Source organism: Spea bombifrons, chromosome 9, assembly GCF_027358695.1.
Source record: "Spea bombifrons isolate aSpeBom1 chromosome 9, aSpeBom1.2.pri, whole genome shotgun sequence".
NCBI lineage: Eukaryota > Metazoa > Chordata > Amphibia > Anura > Pelobatidae > Spea > Spea bombifrons.
In genome coordinates, this window is record NC_071095.1 from 32666640 (window position 1) to 32682590 (window position 15951).

The 15951-nt window shown below is 42.4% G+C and overlaps 1 protein-coding gene across 1 annotated transcript in view; it reads right to left on the minus strand.

Moving 5' to 3' along the window:
* ZFYVE26 (zinc finger FYVE-type containing 26) overlaps positions 1-10735 on the minus strand; it is a 90169-nt gene extending 79434 nt beyond the window's left edge. The window contains exons 1-5 of the mRNA XM_053474880.1: positions 10481-10735; positions 9557-9635; positions 2320-2409; positions 1119-1662; positions 383-516 (exon numbers count right to left, since the gene is read on the minus strand). Of these exons, the coding sequence (XP_053330855.1) occupies positions 383-516; positions 1119-1662; positions 2320-2409; positions 9557-9635; positions 10481-10668 (1035 nt within the window). The 5' untranslated portion in view covers positions 10669-10735. The remainder of the gene's footprint in view (positions 1-382; positions 517-1118; positions 1663-2319; positions 2410-9556; positions 9636-10480) is intronic.
* Between the last annotated feature and the right edge of the window lie 5216 nt (positions 10736-15951).

Consider the following 15951-nt stretch of genomic DNA (forward strand, 5'->3'; position numbering starts at 1 on the left):
AAGCGGAGAAGACTTCAATCTTGTTTGTTTGTCTCTTTGTAGGGCAGCTTGAAGGACCAGATAAACTAAACATTTGATTATTAAACATTTTTAGCATCATGCCTGCTTCACTTCAACCATGCTATATTATGCGAGAAGCAATTCCTGCAAAAAATCATCATTTGTCACAGCTGCCACAAAGCTGTTCTAAGTTACACCCCACTCCAATATACAAATCAGGGTAATTTAAAAACTAATCACAAATTACAGATGATAGATTGATTCAAGTGCTGGATTAAATTATGATTTTATCTGCATTAAATAAATAATTCCCCTTTGGAAGCAATGCAATGGATAATAAGGAAGAAGTCAGAATAAGATAGCCAGTATTGTTATCACAGACCAGAATCTGCTCCAGAAAGTGCTTCTCGGTGGAATGAAAATAGAAGTAGGCATTCTTCCATGAGGTTGATTGCTCAGGGGTAGCAAATAAGGCAAGAATTGCGCTCTCAGAATGTGAAAGCACATTTGTGGCTCCTGTTCAAAAAGAAACAAATTATGAAACTTTAGTTACTTTTTTAAATACTTTTAATGTGTTTTTAAGTCTTTTAACTAAACTTTTCCAAATACATTGCCAAATTTATATTAACAACGGTACATTTTCATAGAAGAAGAATAGGCTATAGCACGGCTACCATCGGTAATATAGCAGCTGTTCATACATACATGAAGATCTTTTTTCATTTGCAAATGGTGCTAATGTGCAAATCTGATTGGGCGATTGTGATCGCTCTCCCAGTCCAATTTATGTAGGCTGAATAGAGAAGATCTTTTGTTTTTTTTGATGGTTTCTTTCTTTTGTTTGAGGGAAAGGGAGGGGTTAACCGTTCTCATGTATAGTTGAAGTGTTCTTAACATATACAAACCTTGTTGTTTCTTTTACAACAGAAAATAAGTGTTTTAAAAAGCAACTTTATTTTTATGACCCCAGTGTAACAAAATTTCAATTTTTCCTGTTTTTTCCCCTGTTTTTTTCCCATGGCTTCAAAATTTCCAGAAATTTGACATCTCTACCACCAATAGAAAATACAACCTTAATTGACCATAAACACATTTTTCCACTCAAGGTATAAGCTCACCTTTTTCTGGAGTCTTCTGTGCAATTATTTGAGCGTTTAGTTTTTCACTGGCCACATTTCCATATAAACTGATCAGCCCATAGTTGCTTTTTCTAAGCATGCATCCTTGTACTTGTTCTTCTTTTAAATTATTTGCCTTGTTCTGACAAGCTTTAAAGAGCTCCTCACACAAATGTTTTAAGTCACTTGTCTGTAGCTCCACACTAAAGTGCATTGTGTTTAAGATGCTATATATATTCTCAGCTTTCTGTTGCTTCAGTTTTCTTTTTGCTTCAGAGTCGTCCTGTGTGAAACCTTCAAGGGATGTTAACGTTTGTAAAATAAAGTCCACTGAAATTCTCAGCAGGGAATTGTTATATTTCACAGCGGCTGAATGGGTGTCACCAGCAAGTAAAAAATGTAAGATTGCTTGGACAAGTCTAGGATTCTGAGACAGAGTGACATGTAAAGAAGAAATGGTCTCAAAGCTGAACTTTGGATCAAGTCTTTCAATTCCGTCTTCCTTTGATCCACGATGACTGTGTAAAAAGGCCTCAAACAATTCCTAAAGAAAAGAACATATTTTTAGTGGCCATTTTAAGGATGAGCTTTCGAGAATCTCAATCTCCTTTTACCAAACTATTCTAACCACAAAAACAGTCCACGGGTTAAGAAATAACAATTGATATATATAGATTACAGCAGTTTATGGGTGGTCAAAAATAATTTAGCCAGCATGAAAACAATGGAGGGGTAAGGAGAGTGTTATAAAATTACTCTTGCATATGTCTATATACAAAGTGAGCTCTGTTAAATAAGAAAGAAGCTTATCCCAGGGAGGCTCCAAGAGTTGATCCCCAGGCCAAGTTTTGGCGTAAGGAGTTAATGGTCCGTACAATTGACTATTGGTCGCCGGCTGGGGCCTGCTCTAGCATCAACCAATGAAGGGCAGCTGCCCTACTCTGGCTAGTTAAACCACAGAAGGTGAAAATGGTCAAACATAATTGCAACATACCATTACTAAAAATGTTAAAGACAAAGTCTGGGATACAGGCAAGTTTTTAACAGACCATGTTCCTTAACCTGGATGTGCCAAAAAAGTAAGACAAAAATGTCCAGGTGACAAGGTGGTTCTGTAGCCTGCAGCTATTGAACCTCTTTAGAGTGCAAGACAAGTTCGAAACAGGGAGACCTGTTTTATGTGTGTTTATTATGCCATTACCTTAAGCGCTTGTTCTGATGCATCGTTTTTCAATTCTTCTAAATACAATATAAATTCTGTTTGATCTGTCAGCATCTCTGGAACCTGTTTCTAAAAAATAAAATGTAAAATGTATAACATCAGTAAAAGGTAATCATTCTGTGGAAGAATAACTTAACATGTTATTAAGATATGATTTGGAATGGGAGAACTGCAGTCTTTCTGCTAAAAAAAAGCATTTAGCATAGACTTCATAAAACAATTGCACCATATTCTGCACATAAGTATGGCACAGAGACCAGCTCAGATGCGAATACAGATCAATGATCCAAAACGATAAACCGATATCCCAACAACATGGTACATTGTGCCAAATACTGAAAAATAATAAATTTGGGTGGCCAAAGAAATAGAATAAATACCTTGAAAATTATTTTAAAATGTATATTAAGAATAATTTTATTCAATATTTATTATGCATAAAAATATTTTCATGCAAATGTATAAATATTTTATAAGTTAATAATTTAATATGATTCAATAAATATACAGCCATTTTTAAATATGTCATCAAATTTGAAAAAGTAAAATCATATTTATTTTGATAAACATAATGATTTTATATTATATCATATTAATTCATTAAAAAAAAAATCATAAAAACATATAATATCAAGATCTTGATTAAGACTTCTAGTATCTGTATCCAAAAACCTTCTCTCTGAGAAAATGTTTTTGGTAGTGTCTCCACCCTCATCTCCCCCCACACCACAGAAGCTAAAGGTACCCCATTTAACCCCTTAAGGCCCAGGCTGTAAGCCTTCGTCACAAAGGGTACATTTTTGCTGTGCTTGTATTAGCTGTAATTTCCTTCCCTCTTGTGTAGTGTACCTACATAGGTTACATATGGTTTTGTTTTTGTTTTTTTCCTAGAACAAGAAGGGCTTTCTATAAATACCATTATTTGGTACCATACCTTTTTTTTTTTCGTGGGGGGGCGGTTGAACACACATTGTACTTCAGGTATTAATCTATAGCTCCTGGTATATGTCACAGCCAAACAACACCTCGATATGTGTTTAGCAATATCTCCCGAGTACAGCGATACCATCCATGCATAGCTTTGTCTGGTGGCTAAAAGGCCACATTTGGAAGGTTGGCATTGTTCAATTTAGAATTTTACCGTCTGGTCATCTTGCCCCCCCATGTCCTATTTGGGACATCGTTGATGCCAATCCTGTATTCAACCTGCCTACCCTTAACAAAGGCATTTTGCCGAAACGAATTACCAACTATATATACCGTAGTGTTAAATCCCAAAAATCAATAGTGTTTTGTTTATAACAGGTGTGAAAACAAAATTATAATGGTTCCTATTATCGTATTACCTATTGCTCGAAGTAAACGTAAATACAAGTAGTGCATCACATAACAATTTGGACTTACAGAGAAACAAAAGAGAGAGAGAGAGAGAGAGAGACGAAAGAGAGAGAGAGAGAGAGAGACGAAAGAGAGAGAGAGAGAGAGAGAGACGAAAGAGAGAGAGAGAGAGAGAGAGACGAAAGAGAGAGAGAGAGAGAGAGAGAGACGAAAGAGAGAGAGAGAGAGAGAGAGAGACGAAAGAGAGAGAGAGAGAGAGACGAAAGAGAGAGAGAGAGAGAGACGAAAGAGAGAGAGAGAGAGAGACGAAAGAGAGAGAGAGAGAGAGAGAGACGAAAGAGAGAGAGAGAGAGAGAGAGACGAAAGAGAGAGAGAGAGAGACGAAAGAGAGAGAGAGAGAGACGAAAGAGAGAGAGAGAGAGACGAAAGAGAGAGAGAGAGAGACGAAAGAGAGAGAGAGAGAGACGAAAGAGAGAGAGAGAGACGAAAGAGAGAGAGAGAGAGACGAAAGAGAGAGAGAGAGAGACGAAAGAGAGAGAAAGAGAGAGAGAGAGAGAGAGAGAGAGAGAGACAGAGAGAGAGAGAGACGAAAGAGAGAGAGAGAGAGAGAGAGAGAGACGAAAGAGAGAGAGAGAGAGAGAGACGAAAGAGAGAGAGAGAGAGAGAGACGAAAGAGAGAGAGAGAGAGAGAGACGAAAGAGAGAGAGAGAGAGAGAGAGAGAGAGAGAGACGAAAGAGAGAGAGAGAGAGACGAAAGAGAGAGAGAGAGAGAGACGAAAGAGAGAGAGAGAGACGAAAGAGACACGAAAGAAAGAGAGAGAGAGAGAGAGACGAAAGAGACACGAAAGAAAGAGAGAGAGAGAGAGACGAAAGAGACAGAGACGAAAGAGACAGAGACGAAAGAGAGAGAGAGAGAGAGACGAAAGAGACAGAGACGAAAGAGAGAGAGAGAGAGAGAGAGAGAGAGAGAGAGAGAGAGAGAGAGAGAGAGAGAGAGACGAAAGAGACACGAAAGAAAGAGAGAGAGAGACGAAAGAGACACGAAAGAAAGAGAGAGAGAGAGACGAAAGAGACAGAGACGAAAGAGAGAGAGAGAGAGAGAGAGAGAGAGAGACGAAAGAGACGAAAGAAAGAGAGAGAGAGAGACGAAAGAGAGAGAGAGAGAGAGAGAGAGACGAAAGAGACAGAGACGAAAGAGAGAGAGAGACGAAAGAGACAGAGACGAAAGAGAGAGAGAGAGAGAGACGAAAGAGACAGAGACGAAAGAGAGAGAGAGAGAGAGAGAGAGAGACGAAAGAGACAGAGAGAGAGAGAGAGAGGGAGAGACGAAAGAGACAGAGAGAGAGAGAGACGAAAGAGACAGAGAGAGAGAGAGACGAAAGAGACAGAGAGAGAGAGAGAGACGAAAGAGACAGAGAGAGAGAGAGAGAGAGAGAGAGACGAAAGAGAGAGAGAGAGAGAGAGACGAAAGAGAGAGAGAGACGAAAGAGAGAGAGAGACGAAAGAGAGAGAGAGACGAAAGAGAGAGAGAGACGAAAGAGAGAGAGAGACGAAAGAGACAGAGAGACGAAAGAGACAGAGAGACGAAAGAGAGAGAGAGACGAAAGAGACAGAGAGACGAAAGAGACAGAGAGACGAAAGAGACAGAGAGACGAAAGAGACAGAGAGACGAAAGAGACAGAGAGACGAAAGAGACAGAGAGACGAAAGAGACAGAGAGACGAAAGAGACAGAGAGACGAAAGAGACAGAGAGACAGAGAGACGAAAGAGACAGAGAGAGACGAAAGAGACAGAGAGAGACGAAAGAGACAGAGAGAGACGAAAGAGACAGAGAGAGACGAAAGAGACAGAGAGAGACGAAAGAGACAGAGAGAGACGAAAGAGACAGAGAGAGAGAGAGACGAAAGAGACAGAGAGAGAGAGAGACGAAAGAGACAGAGAGAGAGAGAGACGAAAGAGACAGAGAGAGAGAGAGACGAAAGAGACAGAGAGAGAGAGAGACGAAAGAGAGAGAGAGAGAGACGAAAGAGAGAGAGAGAGAGACGAAAGAGAGAGAGAGAGAGACGAAAGAGAGAGAGAGAGAGAGACGAAAGAGAGAGAGAGAGAGACGAAAGAGACAGAGAGAGAGAGACAGAGAGAGAGAGACGAAAGAGACAGAGAGAGAGAGACGAGAGAGACAGAGAGACGAGAGAGACAGAGAGACGAGAGAGAGAGAGAGACGAAAGAGACAGAGAGAGAGACGAGAGAGACAGAGAGAGAGAGACGAAAGAGACAGAGAGAGAGAGACGAAAGAGACAGAGAGAGAGAGACGAAAGAGACAGAGAGAGAGAGAGACGAAAGAGACAGAGAGAGAGAGAGACGAAAGAGACAGAGACAGAGAGAGACGAAAGAGACAGAGAGAGAGAGAGACGAAAGAGACAGAGAGAGAGAGAGACGAAAGAGACAGAGAGAGAGAGACGAAAGAGACAGAGAGAGAGAGAGACGAAAGAGACAGAGAGAGAGAGACGAAAGAGACAGAGAGAGAGACGAAAGAGACAGAGAGAGAGAGAGAGACGAAAGAGACAGAGAGAGAGAGAGAGAGAGACGAAAGAGACAGAGAGAGAGAGAGAGAGACGAAAGAGACAGAGAGAGAGACGAAAGAGACAGAGAGAGAGACGAAAGAGACAGAGAGAGAGAGACGAAAGAGACAGAGAGAGAGAGACAGAGAGAGAGAGACGAAAGAGACAGAGAGAGAGAGACGAAAGAGACAGAGAGAGAGAGACGAGAGAGACAGAGAGACGAGAGAGACAGAGAGACGAGACAGAGAGAGACGAAAGAGACAGAGAGAGACGAAAGAGACAGAGAGAGAGACGAGAGAGACAGAGAGAGAGAGACGAAAGAGACAGAGACAGAGAGAGACGAAAGAGACAGAGAGAGAGAGAGACAGAGAGAGAGAGACGAAAGAGAGAGACAGAGAGAGACGAAAGAGACAGAGAGAGAGAGAGACGAAAGAGACAGAGAGAGAGAGACGAAAGAGACAGAGAGAGAGAGAGACGAAAGAGACAGAGAGAGAGAGACGAAAGAGACAGAGAGAGAGAGACGAAAGAGACAGAGAGAGAGAGACGAAAGAGACAGAGAGAGAGAGAGACGAAAGAGACAGAGAGAGAGAGAGACGAAAGAGACAGAGAGAGAGAGAGACGAAAGAGACAGAGAGAGACGAAAGAGACAGAGAGAGAGAGAGACGAAAGAGACAGAGAGAGAGAGAGAGAGACGAAAGAGACAGAGAGAGAGAGAGAGACGAAAGAGACAGAGAGAGAGAGAGAGACGAAAGAGACAGAGAGAGAGAGAGAGACGAAAGAGACAGAGAGAGAGAGAGAGACGAAAGAGACAGAGAGAGAGAGAGACGAAAGAGACAGAGAGACGAAAGAGACAGAGAGAGAGAGAGACGAAAGAGACAGAGAGAGAGAGAGACGAAAGAGACAGAGAGAGAGAGAGACGAAAGAGACAGAGAGAGAGACGAAAGAGACAGAGAGAGAGACGAAAGAGACAGAGAGAGAGAGAGACGAAAGAGACAGAGAGAGAGAGAGAGACGAAAGAGACAGAGAGAGAGAGAGAGAGACGAAAGAGACAGAGAGAGAGAGAGACGAAAGAGACAGAGAGAGAGACGAAAGAGACAGAGAGAGAGAGAGACGAAAGAGACAGAGAGAGAGAGAGACGAAAGAGACAGAGAGAGAGAGAGACGAAAGAGACAGAGAGAGAGACGAAAGAGACAGAGAGAGAGACGAAAGAGACAGAGAGAGAGAGACGAAAGAGACAGAGAGAGAGAGACAGAGAGAGAGAGACGAAAGAGACAGAGAGAGAGAGACGAAAGAGACAGAGAGAGAGAGACGAGAGAGACAGAGAGACGAGAGAGACAGAGAGACGAGACAGAGAGAGACGAAAGAGACAGAGAGAGACGAAAGAGACAGAGAGAGAGACGAGAGAGACAGAGAGAGAGAGACGAAAGAGACAGAGACAGAGAGAGACGAAAGAGACAGAGAGAGAGAGAGACAGAGAGAGAGAGACGAAAGAGAGAGACAGAGAGAGACGAAAGAGACAGAGAGAGAGAGAGACGAAAGAGACAGAGAGAGAGAGAGACGAAAGAGACAGAGAGAGAGAGAGACGAAAGAGACAGAGAGAGAGAGACGAAAGAGACAGAGAGAGAGAGACGAAAGAGACAGAGAGAGAGAGACGAAAGAGACAGAGAGAGAGAGAGACGAAAGAGACAGAGAGAGAGAGAGACGAAAGAGACAGAGAGAGAGAGAGACGAAAGAGACAGAGAGAGAGAGAGACGAAAGAGACAGAGAGAGAGAGAGACGAAAGAGACAGAGAGAGAGAGAGACGAAAGAGACAGAGAGAGAGAGAGACGAAAGAGACAGAGAGAGAGAGAGACGAAAGAGACAGAGAGAGAGACGAAAGAGACAGAGAGAGAGAGAGAGAGACGAAAGAGACAGAGAGAGAGAGAGAGACGAAAGAGACAGAGAGAGAGAGAGAGACGAAAGAGACAGAGAGAGAGAGAGAGACGAAAGAGACAGAGAGAGAGAGAGAGACGAAAGAGACAGAGAGAGAGAGAGAGACGAAAGAGACAGAGAGAGAGAGAGACGAAAGAGACAGAGAGAGAGAGAGACGAAAGAGACAGAGAGACGAAAGAGACAGAGAGAGAGAGAGACGAAAGAGACAGAGAGAGAGAGAGACGAAAGAGACAGAGAGAGAGACGAAAGAGACAGAGAGAGAGACGAAAGAGACAGAGAGAGAGAGAGACGAAAGAGACAGAGAGAGAGAGAGAGACGAAAGAGACAGAGAGAGAGAGAGAGAGACGAAAGAGACAGAGAGAGAGAGAGACGAAAGAGACAGAGAGAGAGACGAAAGAGACAGAGAGAGAGAGAGACGAAAGAGACAGAGAGAGAGAGAGACGAAAGAGACAGAGAGAGAGAGAGAGACGAAAGAGACAGAGAGAGAGAGAGACGAAAGAGACAGAGAGAGAGAGAGAGACGAAAGAGACAGAGAGAGAGAGAGACGAAAGAGACAGAGAGAGAGAGACGAAAGAGACAGAGAGAGAGAGAGACGAAAGAGACAGAGAGAGAGAGAGAGAGACGAAAGAGACAGAGAGAGAGAGAGAGAGACGAAAGAGACAGAGAGAGAGAGAGAGACGAAAGAGACAGAGAGAGAGAGAGAGACGAAAGAGAGAGAGAGAGAGAGAGAGACGAAAGAGAGAGAGAGAGAGAGAGAGACGAAAGAGACAGAGAGAGAGACGAAAGAGACAGAGAGACGAAAGAGACAGAGAGAGAGACGAAAGAGACAGAGAGAGAGACGAAAGAGACAGAGAGAGAGACGAAAGAGACAGAGAGAGAGAGAGAGACGAAAGAGACAGAGAGAGAGAGAGAGAGACGAAAGAGACAGAGAGAGAGAGACGAAAGAGACAGAGAGAGAGAGACGAAAGAGACAGAGAGAGAGAGACGAAAGAGACAGAGAGAGAGAGACGAAAGAGACAGAGAGAGAGAGAGACGAAAGAGACAGAGAGAGAGAGACGAAAGAGACAGAGAGAGAGAGACGAAAGAGACAGAGAGAGAGAGAGAGACGAAAGAGAGAGTCTATGGGTCCCTCACTGTGTATTAACTGCATATGTTGTGCTTTGCATGCAACAGTAGAGAAGACAACTGGCTTCTTCTTTTATGGACAAGACTAAAGTTGTAGCTGGGAGATCCTTGCAAGCATTACATCAATTTTAGGACCTGTTACTAAACCCATGTTTTAAAGAATTATTCTACCCACATACATTTTAGCCTACAACAGATAATGCCCCCTTTCAATAATTTCTGGTAGGAGCAGCACAAAAAACCTAGGTACATATTACACATACCTTATTCCATTCAAAGCACATATCCAAACCACATAGCCAGAACCAAGAGAGCTTTTCAGGAGTGTGCCTTTCATCATAGCTATAGAAGAAGAAGAAAAAAGTAAGCTAAATTAAAGTATTTTACTTATATCATGTAACACGTATTCATTTCTAACACTGCTAGGTACTTACATGATAGTGTTACTAACTGGCAGCAGACCAAGCACAATCAAACAAGAAACACTCAACTATTGTGACATTAAGAAATAGCATAGCATATCAAAATCCAAGCAGAGGCATGCAGCGATAACTTCTGCCAGTTTGCCCATTCCATGCAGAATATATGTAATTTTAATACCACAAAACCCGAATGTTAGGGTCAGTGAGTGCCCACAAAGCAACTAAAAAATGACAGTAAATCAGAAATTATTTAGGTTAAAAAGTTAACCAAGTTAAGAAATGTTATTGAGGCTACCTGCTAGCAGTGTCACTTCTGTCATGCGTCAAAACATCTAGATTACTTTTCAGAGAACACCATTTACACATCATCTGAAATGTCTATATTATAGAAAAACATCCCGAGGTCCAAATAAAAATGCAGAAAAATGTCTAAAACGTGTAATTTGTTTGCCAGCACCCTCTATTCATATCTGATAATCCCATCCGGGGGAGAAGAGAATAGACTATACATAAAACATAAAACACAATATACAATACACAAGAGCACGCAATAAAATGTATTGTTATTTACAGCTAAAATGTATAATTTTTTTATTAAACACCCAAAGTGTATTTACTTGGGGCTCTAGAAACCCAGAACCACCACGTAGTGATATCCACCTAAGAACAGGGTGCACTGAACGTGTAAAGTGAAGTCTATATATAAATACTAATAATATGGTAGCCACTGTCCAGTACAAAAAGCCACACAGACTTCCACCTCACCTTAGTAAATACGGAACAGTTACTAGAGCCCGCACAATCTCCTCTGCTTCGGCGGCCTTAGGACTTTGGCACAATTGGGGTAAACAAGCTAGAGCCAGTTGCCAGTGTCCCCGCCGTAGACACCGGCGAAAGAATTCATAAAGGCCCCGTAAGGAGGTCGCGTCATCTAACCCCACGGCGTGTGACATCCCCGCCAGGCATCAAAAATCCAACGGCGATAACCCCGGCAGTCTTCTCCTCAAGAAACTGCTAGCGCTACTACACTTATCAGGTGACAGCCGCTGTACGCTGTCACGTGACCAAACAGTGTGCGTCCCTCTGCCTTTCGCTGCTCCGGATACTGGAGGCGTGTGGATTAGTTGTTTAGACCCACAATGCATTGCAGCTAGAACCCGGAGTCGAGTTTGTTCTTTTGCTCCCGGGAGCAGTTATTGTAATGTACACCATTTTATTGTCGTGCCAAGCGCTAAATACAAGAGTCCGGTGTAGTCGACTATGATGGTTAAGGCACCTGTTACATTCATTTTGTAATTGTAGCTGTAAATGGTGGCTGGGCGTGTGTGGTTCGTGATTGTAATTGACATACTGCTATGATATTTTAGTCACGTTTCGGTATTAACCCCTTCAATCCCAGGGGTTTTTGGTACCTCAAAGCCCAGAGCAATTTTGCCATTTTTGGGGTATGTCGGTTTAGCGATGATTCTCTTTTCCTGTGAATAGTGTACCCAAATAAACTATATATTGTTTTTTCAGGGAGAGATAGAGCTTTCGTTTGATACCATAGTTGGATGATTAGCTGAAATTTTAGAATGAGAAATTTAGTAAAAACTAGCGAAGATTAGAAAAATAAACTAATTTTTTTTTCACATTTTCCCTCTGAATCCTCACAAAATTAGGTAAAGTGATGGAAACTCCGCTCCAATTTTATTAATTCAGGTGTCCTGATTTCAGAAATACCTAATTTATATAGATTTTCCAGACTTTCCCAGCACCAGGGAGCATACTATAAGGTGTACAATTTTGAATAATTTTTATGCCTAAGGGTTATACTGGCTAGATGTTATGCTAGGGCAATGGGAAGTAAGGTTTTTTAATAATTTTTTTTATTATCTTTTTTTATATATTTTTTTTATTTTTTTTAATTTTAATATATTATTAATATATTATTTTTACACAGAAATGGTTAGAGGTCCTCCTAGGGACCTCCTGAACATGCCAGTGATGTCACAATGACATCACAGCTCACATTATAATTTTTTTTTGTATTATTTATATTATTATTTTAATGATTTTTTAATTTTATTTTTTAAATGAATGGTGCGTCGTGGGTGTGCCACTGCGGTCGCATGATAAACGTCCGTAGATCGTTCAAATTCAAAGGTTCAAAATGTAAAATCTCAATGCGTTTCGCCGCAAATAATTGATAAAAAAAGATACTGCACCATTTGGGGTTATTTAAATATATTCCAGATCCTAAGAAGAATTCAAGCCACTGGTTTTTGATGAGCCCTCTTTACCGCTACTCTTGTGAGTGCACTTAACACAATTATATATATCACCAGTTAATTTATTACACTATCATTGTTTTTTATTTTTCCACATGTGCTTGTGACTCATCCTTGATGTATATACTGCATGAGCACTTGTGAGGAATGTATTCTCTGGGAGCTGCAGAACGTGTAGCATGTACATTTTTTGTATTTATTTTCTTTCATTACTATTCACGTGCCCGGTGGAAGCCTTCTTGTCTTTCAAAGATACTTTCTCCCTATTTGTAGGCAAGCAAAGGGCTAATGGGGAGTATTCCTTTATCATCTTTTATCCTGCCCTACTACAGATAAGGAGTCATTCATCACTTGCATGCCACCAAGGATGACAGTTAAAACTCAATCTTCTTTTGAAGGAATATGGCTTAAAATGTCCTTAAGAAATAAAGGTTTTCTTCCATCATTGTATATAGGCTTCTGACACTAATCTTTTTATCGGATGGCTCTGCATCACAATGTAACATTCCACACATATTTCTTCCTGGTGCAAGCAATGCATTTATTAGCTTGCATGGAAAAAAACAGTAATTTTACTCACCGTAAATTCTCTTTTCCCAAGTATAGTGGCAGTACCAGAGGGTTTGCTCTTTCCCCGGGACAAACACTGAAAGAAATCGAAGGGTTAAGCTCCGCCCCCCTTACCCTATAACCGCCCGTACCGGCATGGTGAATCAGTTAAATAACAAGAGGACCAAAGGATGGAAAGCAATTATCTTATTAATACAATTTGGGAGGGAGATCCGTACTGCCACTATACTTGGGAAAAGAGAATTTACGGTGAGTAAAATTACTGTTTTTCCCGGTGTATAGACCAGAGTACCAGAGGTATGTAGCAAGATCCCCCCCCAAAAAAGGGGAGGGAGTTAGAGTTTGACTGCGTGAAGGACCTGACGTCCAAACTCAGCCGCCGCAGCAGAGGAAATGTCCAGTCTGTAATGTTTGATGAAAGTATTCCATGAGGACCATGTCGCTGCTTTACAAATGTCCTCCGGAGAGACTGAAGACCTGGAGGCACAGGAGACTGAGACGGCTCTCGTAGAATGAGCCGTAATCTGAGGAGGAACTTTGGCCCCACAGGAGTCATATGCCAGACGGATGGTATCTGTGAGCCATCTGGACAGCGTAGATTTTGACACCGCTTGCCCTGAAGACCTTCCCTGGAACTGAAGAAACAGATGGTCAGATGAACGAAAAGAAGAGGTATGTTCCAAATATATGGTAAGAGCTCTCTTAACATCCAACGAGTGCCATTCACTTTCTTCTGGTGTCGTAGGATCTGGATAAAAAGTAGGCAGGATAATAGGTTGGTTAATATTGACCTGAGATAACACTTTAGGCAGGAATGATGGTCTGGGATACATGACCACTTTGTCTTGATGGAAAACGAGAAATTCTTTAGAGGCTGAGAGAGCCTGGAGTTCCCCAATCCGCCGTGCTGACGTGATAGCTACTAAAAATGCTGTCTTTAGGGAGAGGAATTTTAGTGACACCCTTTGGAGAGGTTCAAACGGAGATAAACACAGAGCTTTGAGTACCACGGTAAGATCCCATGGTGGAAAAAATGATCTAACCGGAGGTCTCTTAATTGTGATGGCCTTAAAAAATCTCCGAATTAAGCGATCTGACGCCAGATCGAGTAGCAGGAAATGACTGAGAGCAGACACTTGACCTTTAAGTGTAGAGACCTTGAGGCCTGCTGTAAATCCCATATGCAAGAAGCGCAAAATGACTGGAATGGATGGAGGAGAAGACTGCAGATCTAGAGACTGACACCATTCCAGAAATTTCCTCCATGTTCTCAGATAAATTTTTGATGTAGATAGTCTCACTGAACCCAAGAGGATATCAGTCATAATAGGGTCTATACCTTGATTTTTCAGGATTAGCTTTGCAGCAGCCAGGCCGTCAGCCTGTACATTCGGAGGATGTGAAGCGGAATTCCTTTCGTCTCCAAAACGACCGAGGACAACGGAAGCTCCCAATAAGTTACTGAAAGTTGGCAAAGGTCTGAAAACCAGCTCCGGTTTGGCCTTGTCCATCTTGACTTTGAGCAAGACTCGGGGAATCATTGCCACCGGAGGGAAGATGTAGGCCAGGTTGAATTGCCACTTGATCTCCAATCCATCCAGAAAAGGAGGGTAATCCATACTGTACAGGGAGGCAAAAAGAGGGACTTTTCAGTTCAGTCTTGTTGCCATGAGATCCACTTCTGGCAAGCCTACTAACGCCACCAACTTCTGAAACATAGTCGGATGAAGGGACCATTCTGCTTGAGAGCATCTGTTTCTGCTGAGGTCGTCTGCTAGTACATTGTACTGACCTCTGATGTGAACCGCAGAGATAGCTTCCAGATGTTTTTGTGCCCATCGCATGATGTCGGTGCATAAAGTTTGAAGACTGGCAACTCTCGTAGTTCCTTGTCTGTTTATATAAGCCACTGTTGTGGCGTTGTCTGATTGAATCTTTACCTGTTTGCCTACTATCCATGGCTTGAAGAATACTAGGGCCTTGAAGACAGCCTGTAGTTCCCTGAATTTCGAGGATTGACGTGCTTCCTGTGTTGACCACTTCCCTTGTGCTGAGTGAGATTGGAAATGAGCTCCCCAACCAGTCTGGGATGCATCTGTGGTAACTATCAGCCACTGCTTGGGTTGGAATGACAGGCCGCTTGTCAAATTCTTCTCGATCTTCCACCACTCTAATTGTCGCAGCACTTCCTGAGATATCAAAACATCTTTGTCTAGGTCCTCTTCGTTTCTGGACCAGTGGGACAGAATGTGCCATTGGAGAGGCCTCATTCTTGCCTGTGCCCAGGCTACCGCCGGCATGGTGGAAGTCATAAGTCCCAAAACGCTCATAACCCTTCTGATAGAGCATTTGGGATATGCTTGGAGATCTGCGACCTTTAGCCGAATGCGTGTGGCTTTGTCTTTTGGAAGAAAAAGACGAAGGGATCTTGAGTTTACTCGAAACCCCAGAAACTTGATCTCTGTTGTGATCTCTGTTGTTGGATTTAAGTTTGATTTGGCCACATTCAGAAGCCAACCATGGTTTTTGAGCAGATTGATCGTCACTTGAAGATCTATTAAGAGTTGTGCAGCGGATGAGGCTTTTATCAACCAGTCGTCCAGATATGGGACCACAGATATTCCTTTTAATCTTAATTCTGCCGCCAAAGGGGTGAGAATCTTGGTGAAGACTCTTGGCGCAGTTGAAAGGCCGAAGGGTAGCGCTTTGAATTGAAAGTGAAGGAGACCTTGGCTTGTGTTCACTGCAAATCTTAGAAATCTTCTTGACTTTACGGCTATCGGCACATGTGCATCCTGAAGGTCTAGGGAAGCCATATAATCCCCTCTCTGAATCATCTGAGTAACTGAAGAGATGGTTTCCATACGGAAGTGTTGGTAAGGAATATGTTGGTTGACGAACTTCAAATCCAATACTGGACAAAAGGTGCCACCTGGCTTTGGGACCAGGAACAACCGGGAATAAACCCCCTGAAAAAGTCTTTGGAACGTTTTCTATCACTCCCTGTCTGAGGAGTTTTGACGCTGCCGTAATTAATGCAGTATTCTTGATTACTGATGGGTAAGAGGAGACTAGGAAAACATTGTGTGGAGGCCAGCAAAATATTATGGTGTAGCCTTCTGATATGATCCGACGGATCCATGGGTTGCTGGTAGTCTGGAACCATGTGTCCCGAAACATCTGAAGGCGACCTCCTACTTTGTCAGAACCGTCTCGCCCTATCTTGTCTAGCTCCTTTAGGGTGAAATCTGGTGTCTTTATTTTGTTTCCGAAAGGAAGACTTATCCGATGGTCTGGAATATCTCTGCCTATTAAAGGGATACCTGCGGTTCCATTTAGGCTTAATTTCTTGAGGCAGCGCTTTCTTGGTGTCTGACATCTGTTTCAAAAGCTCTT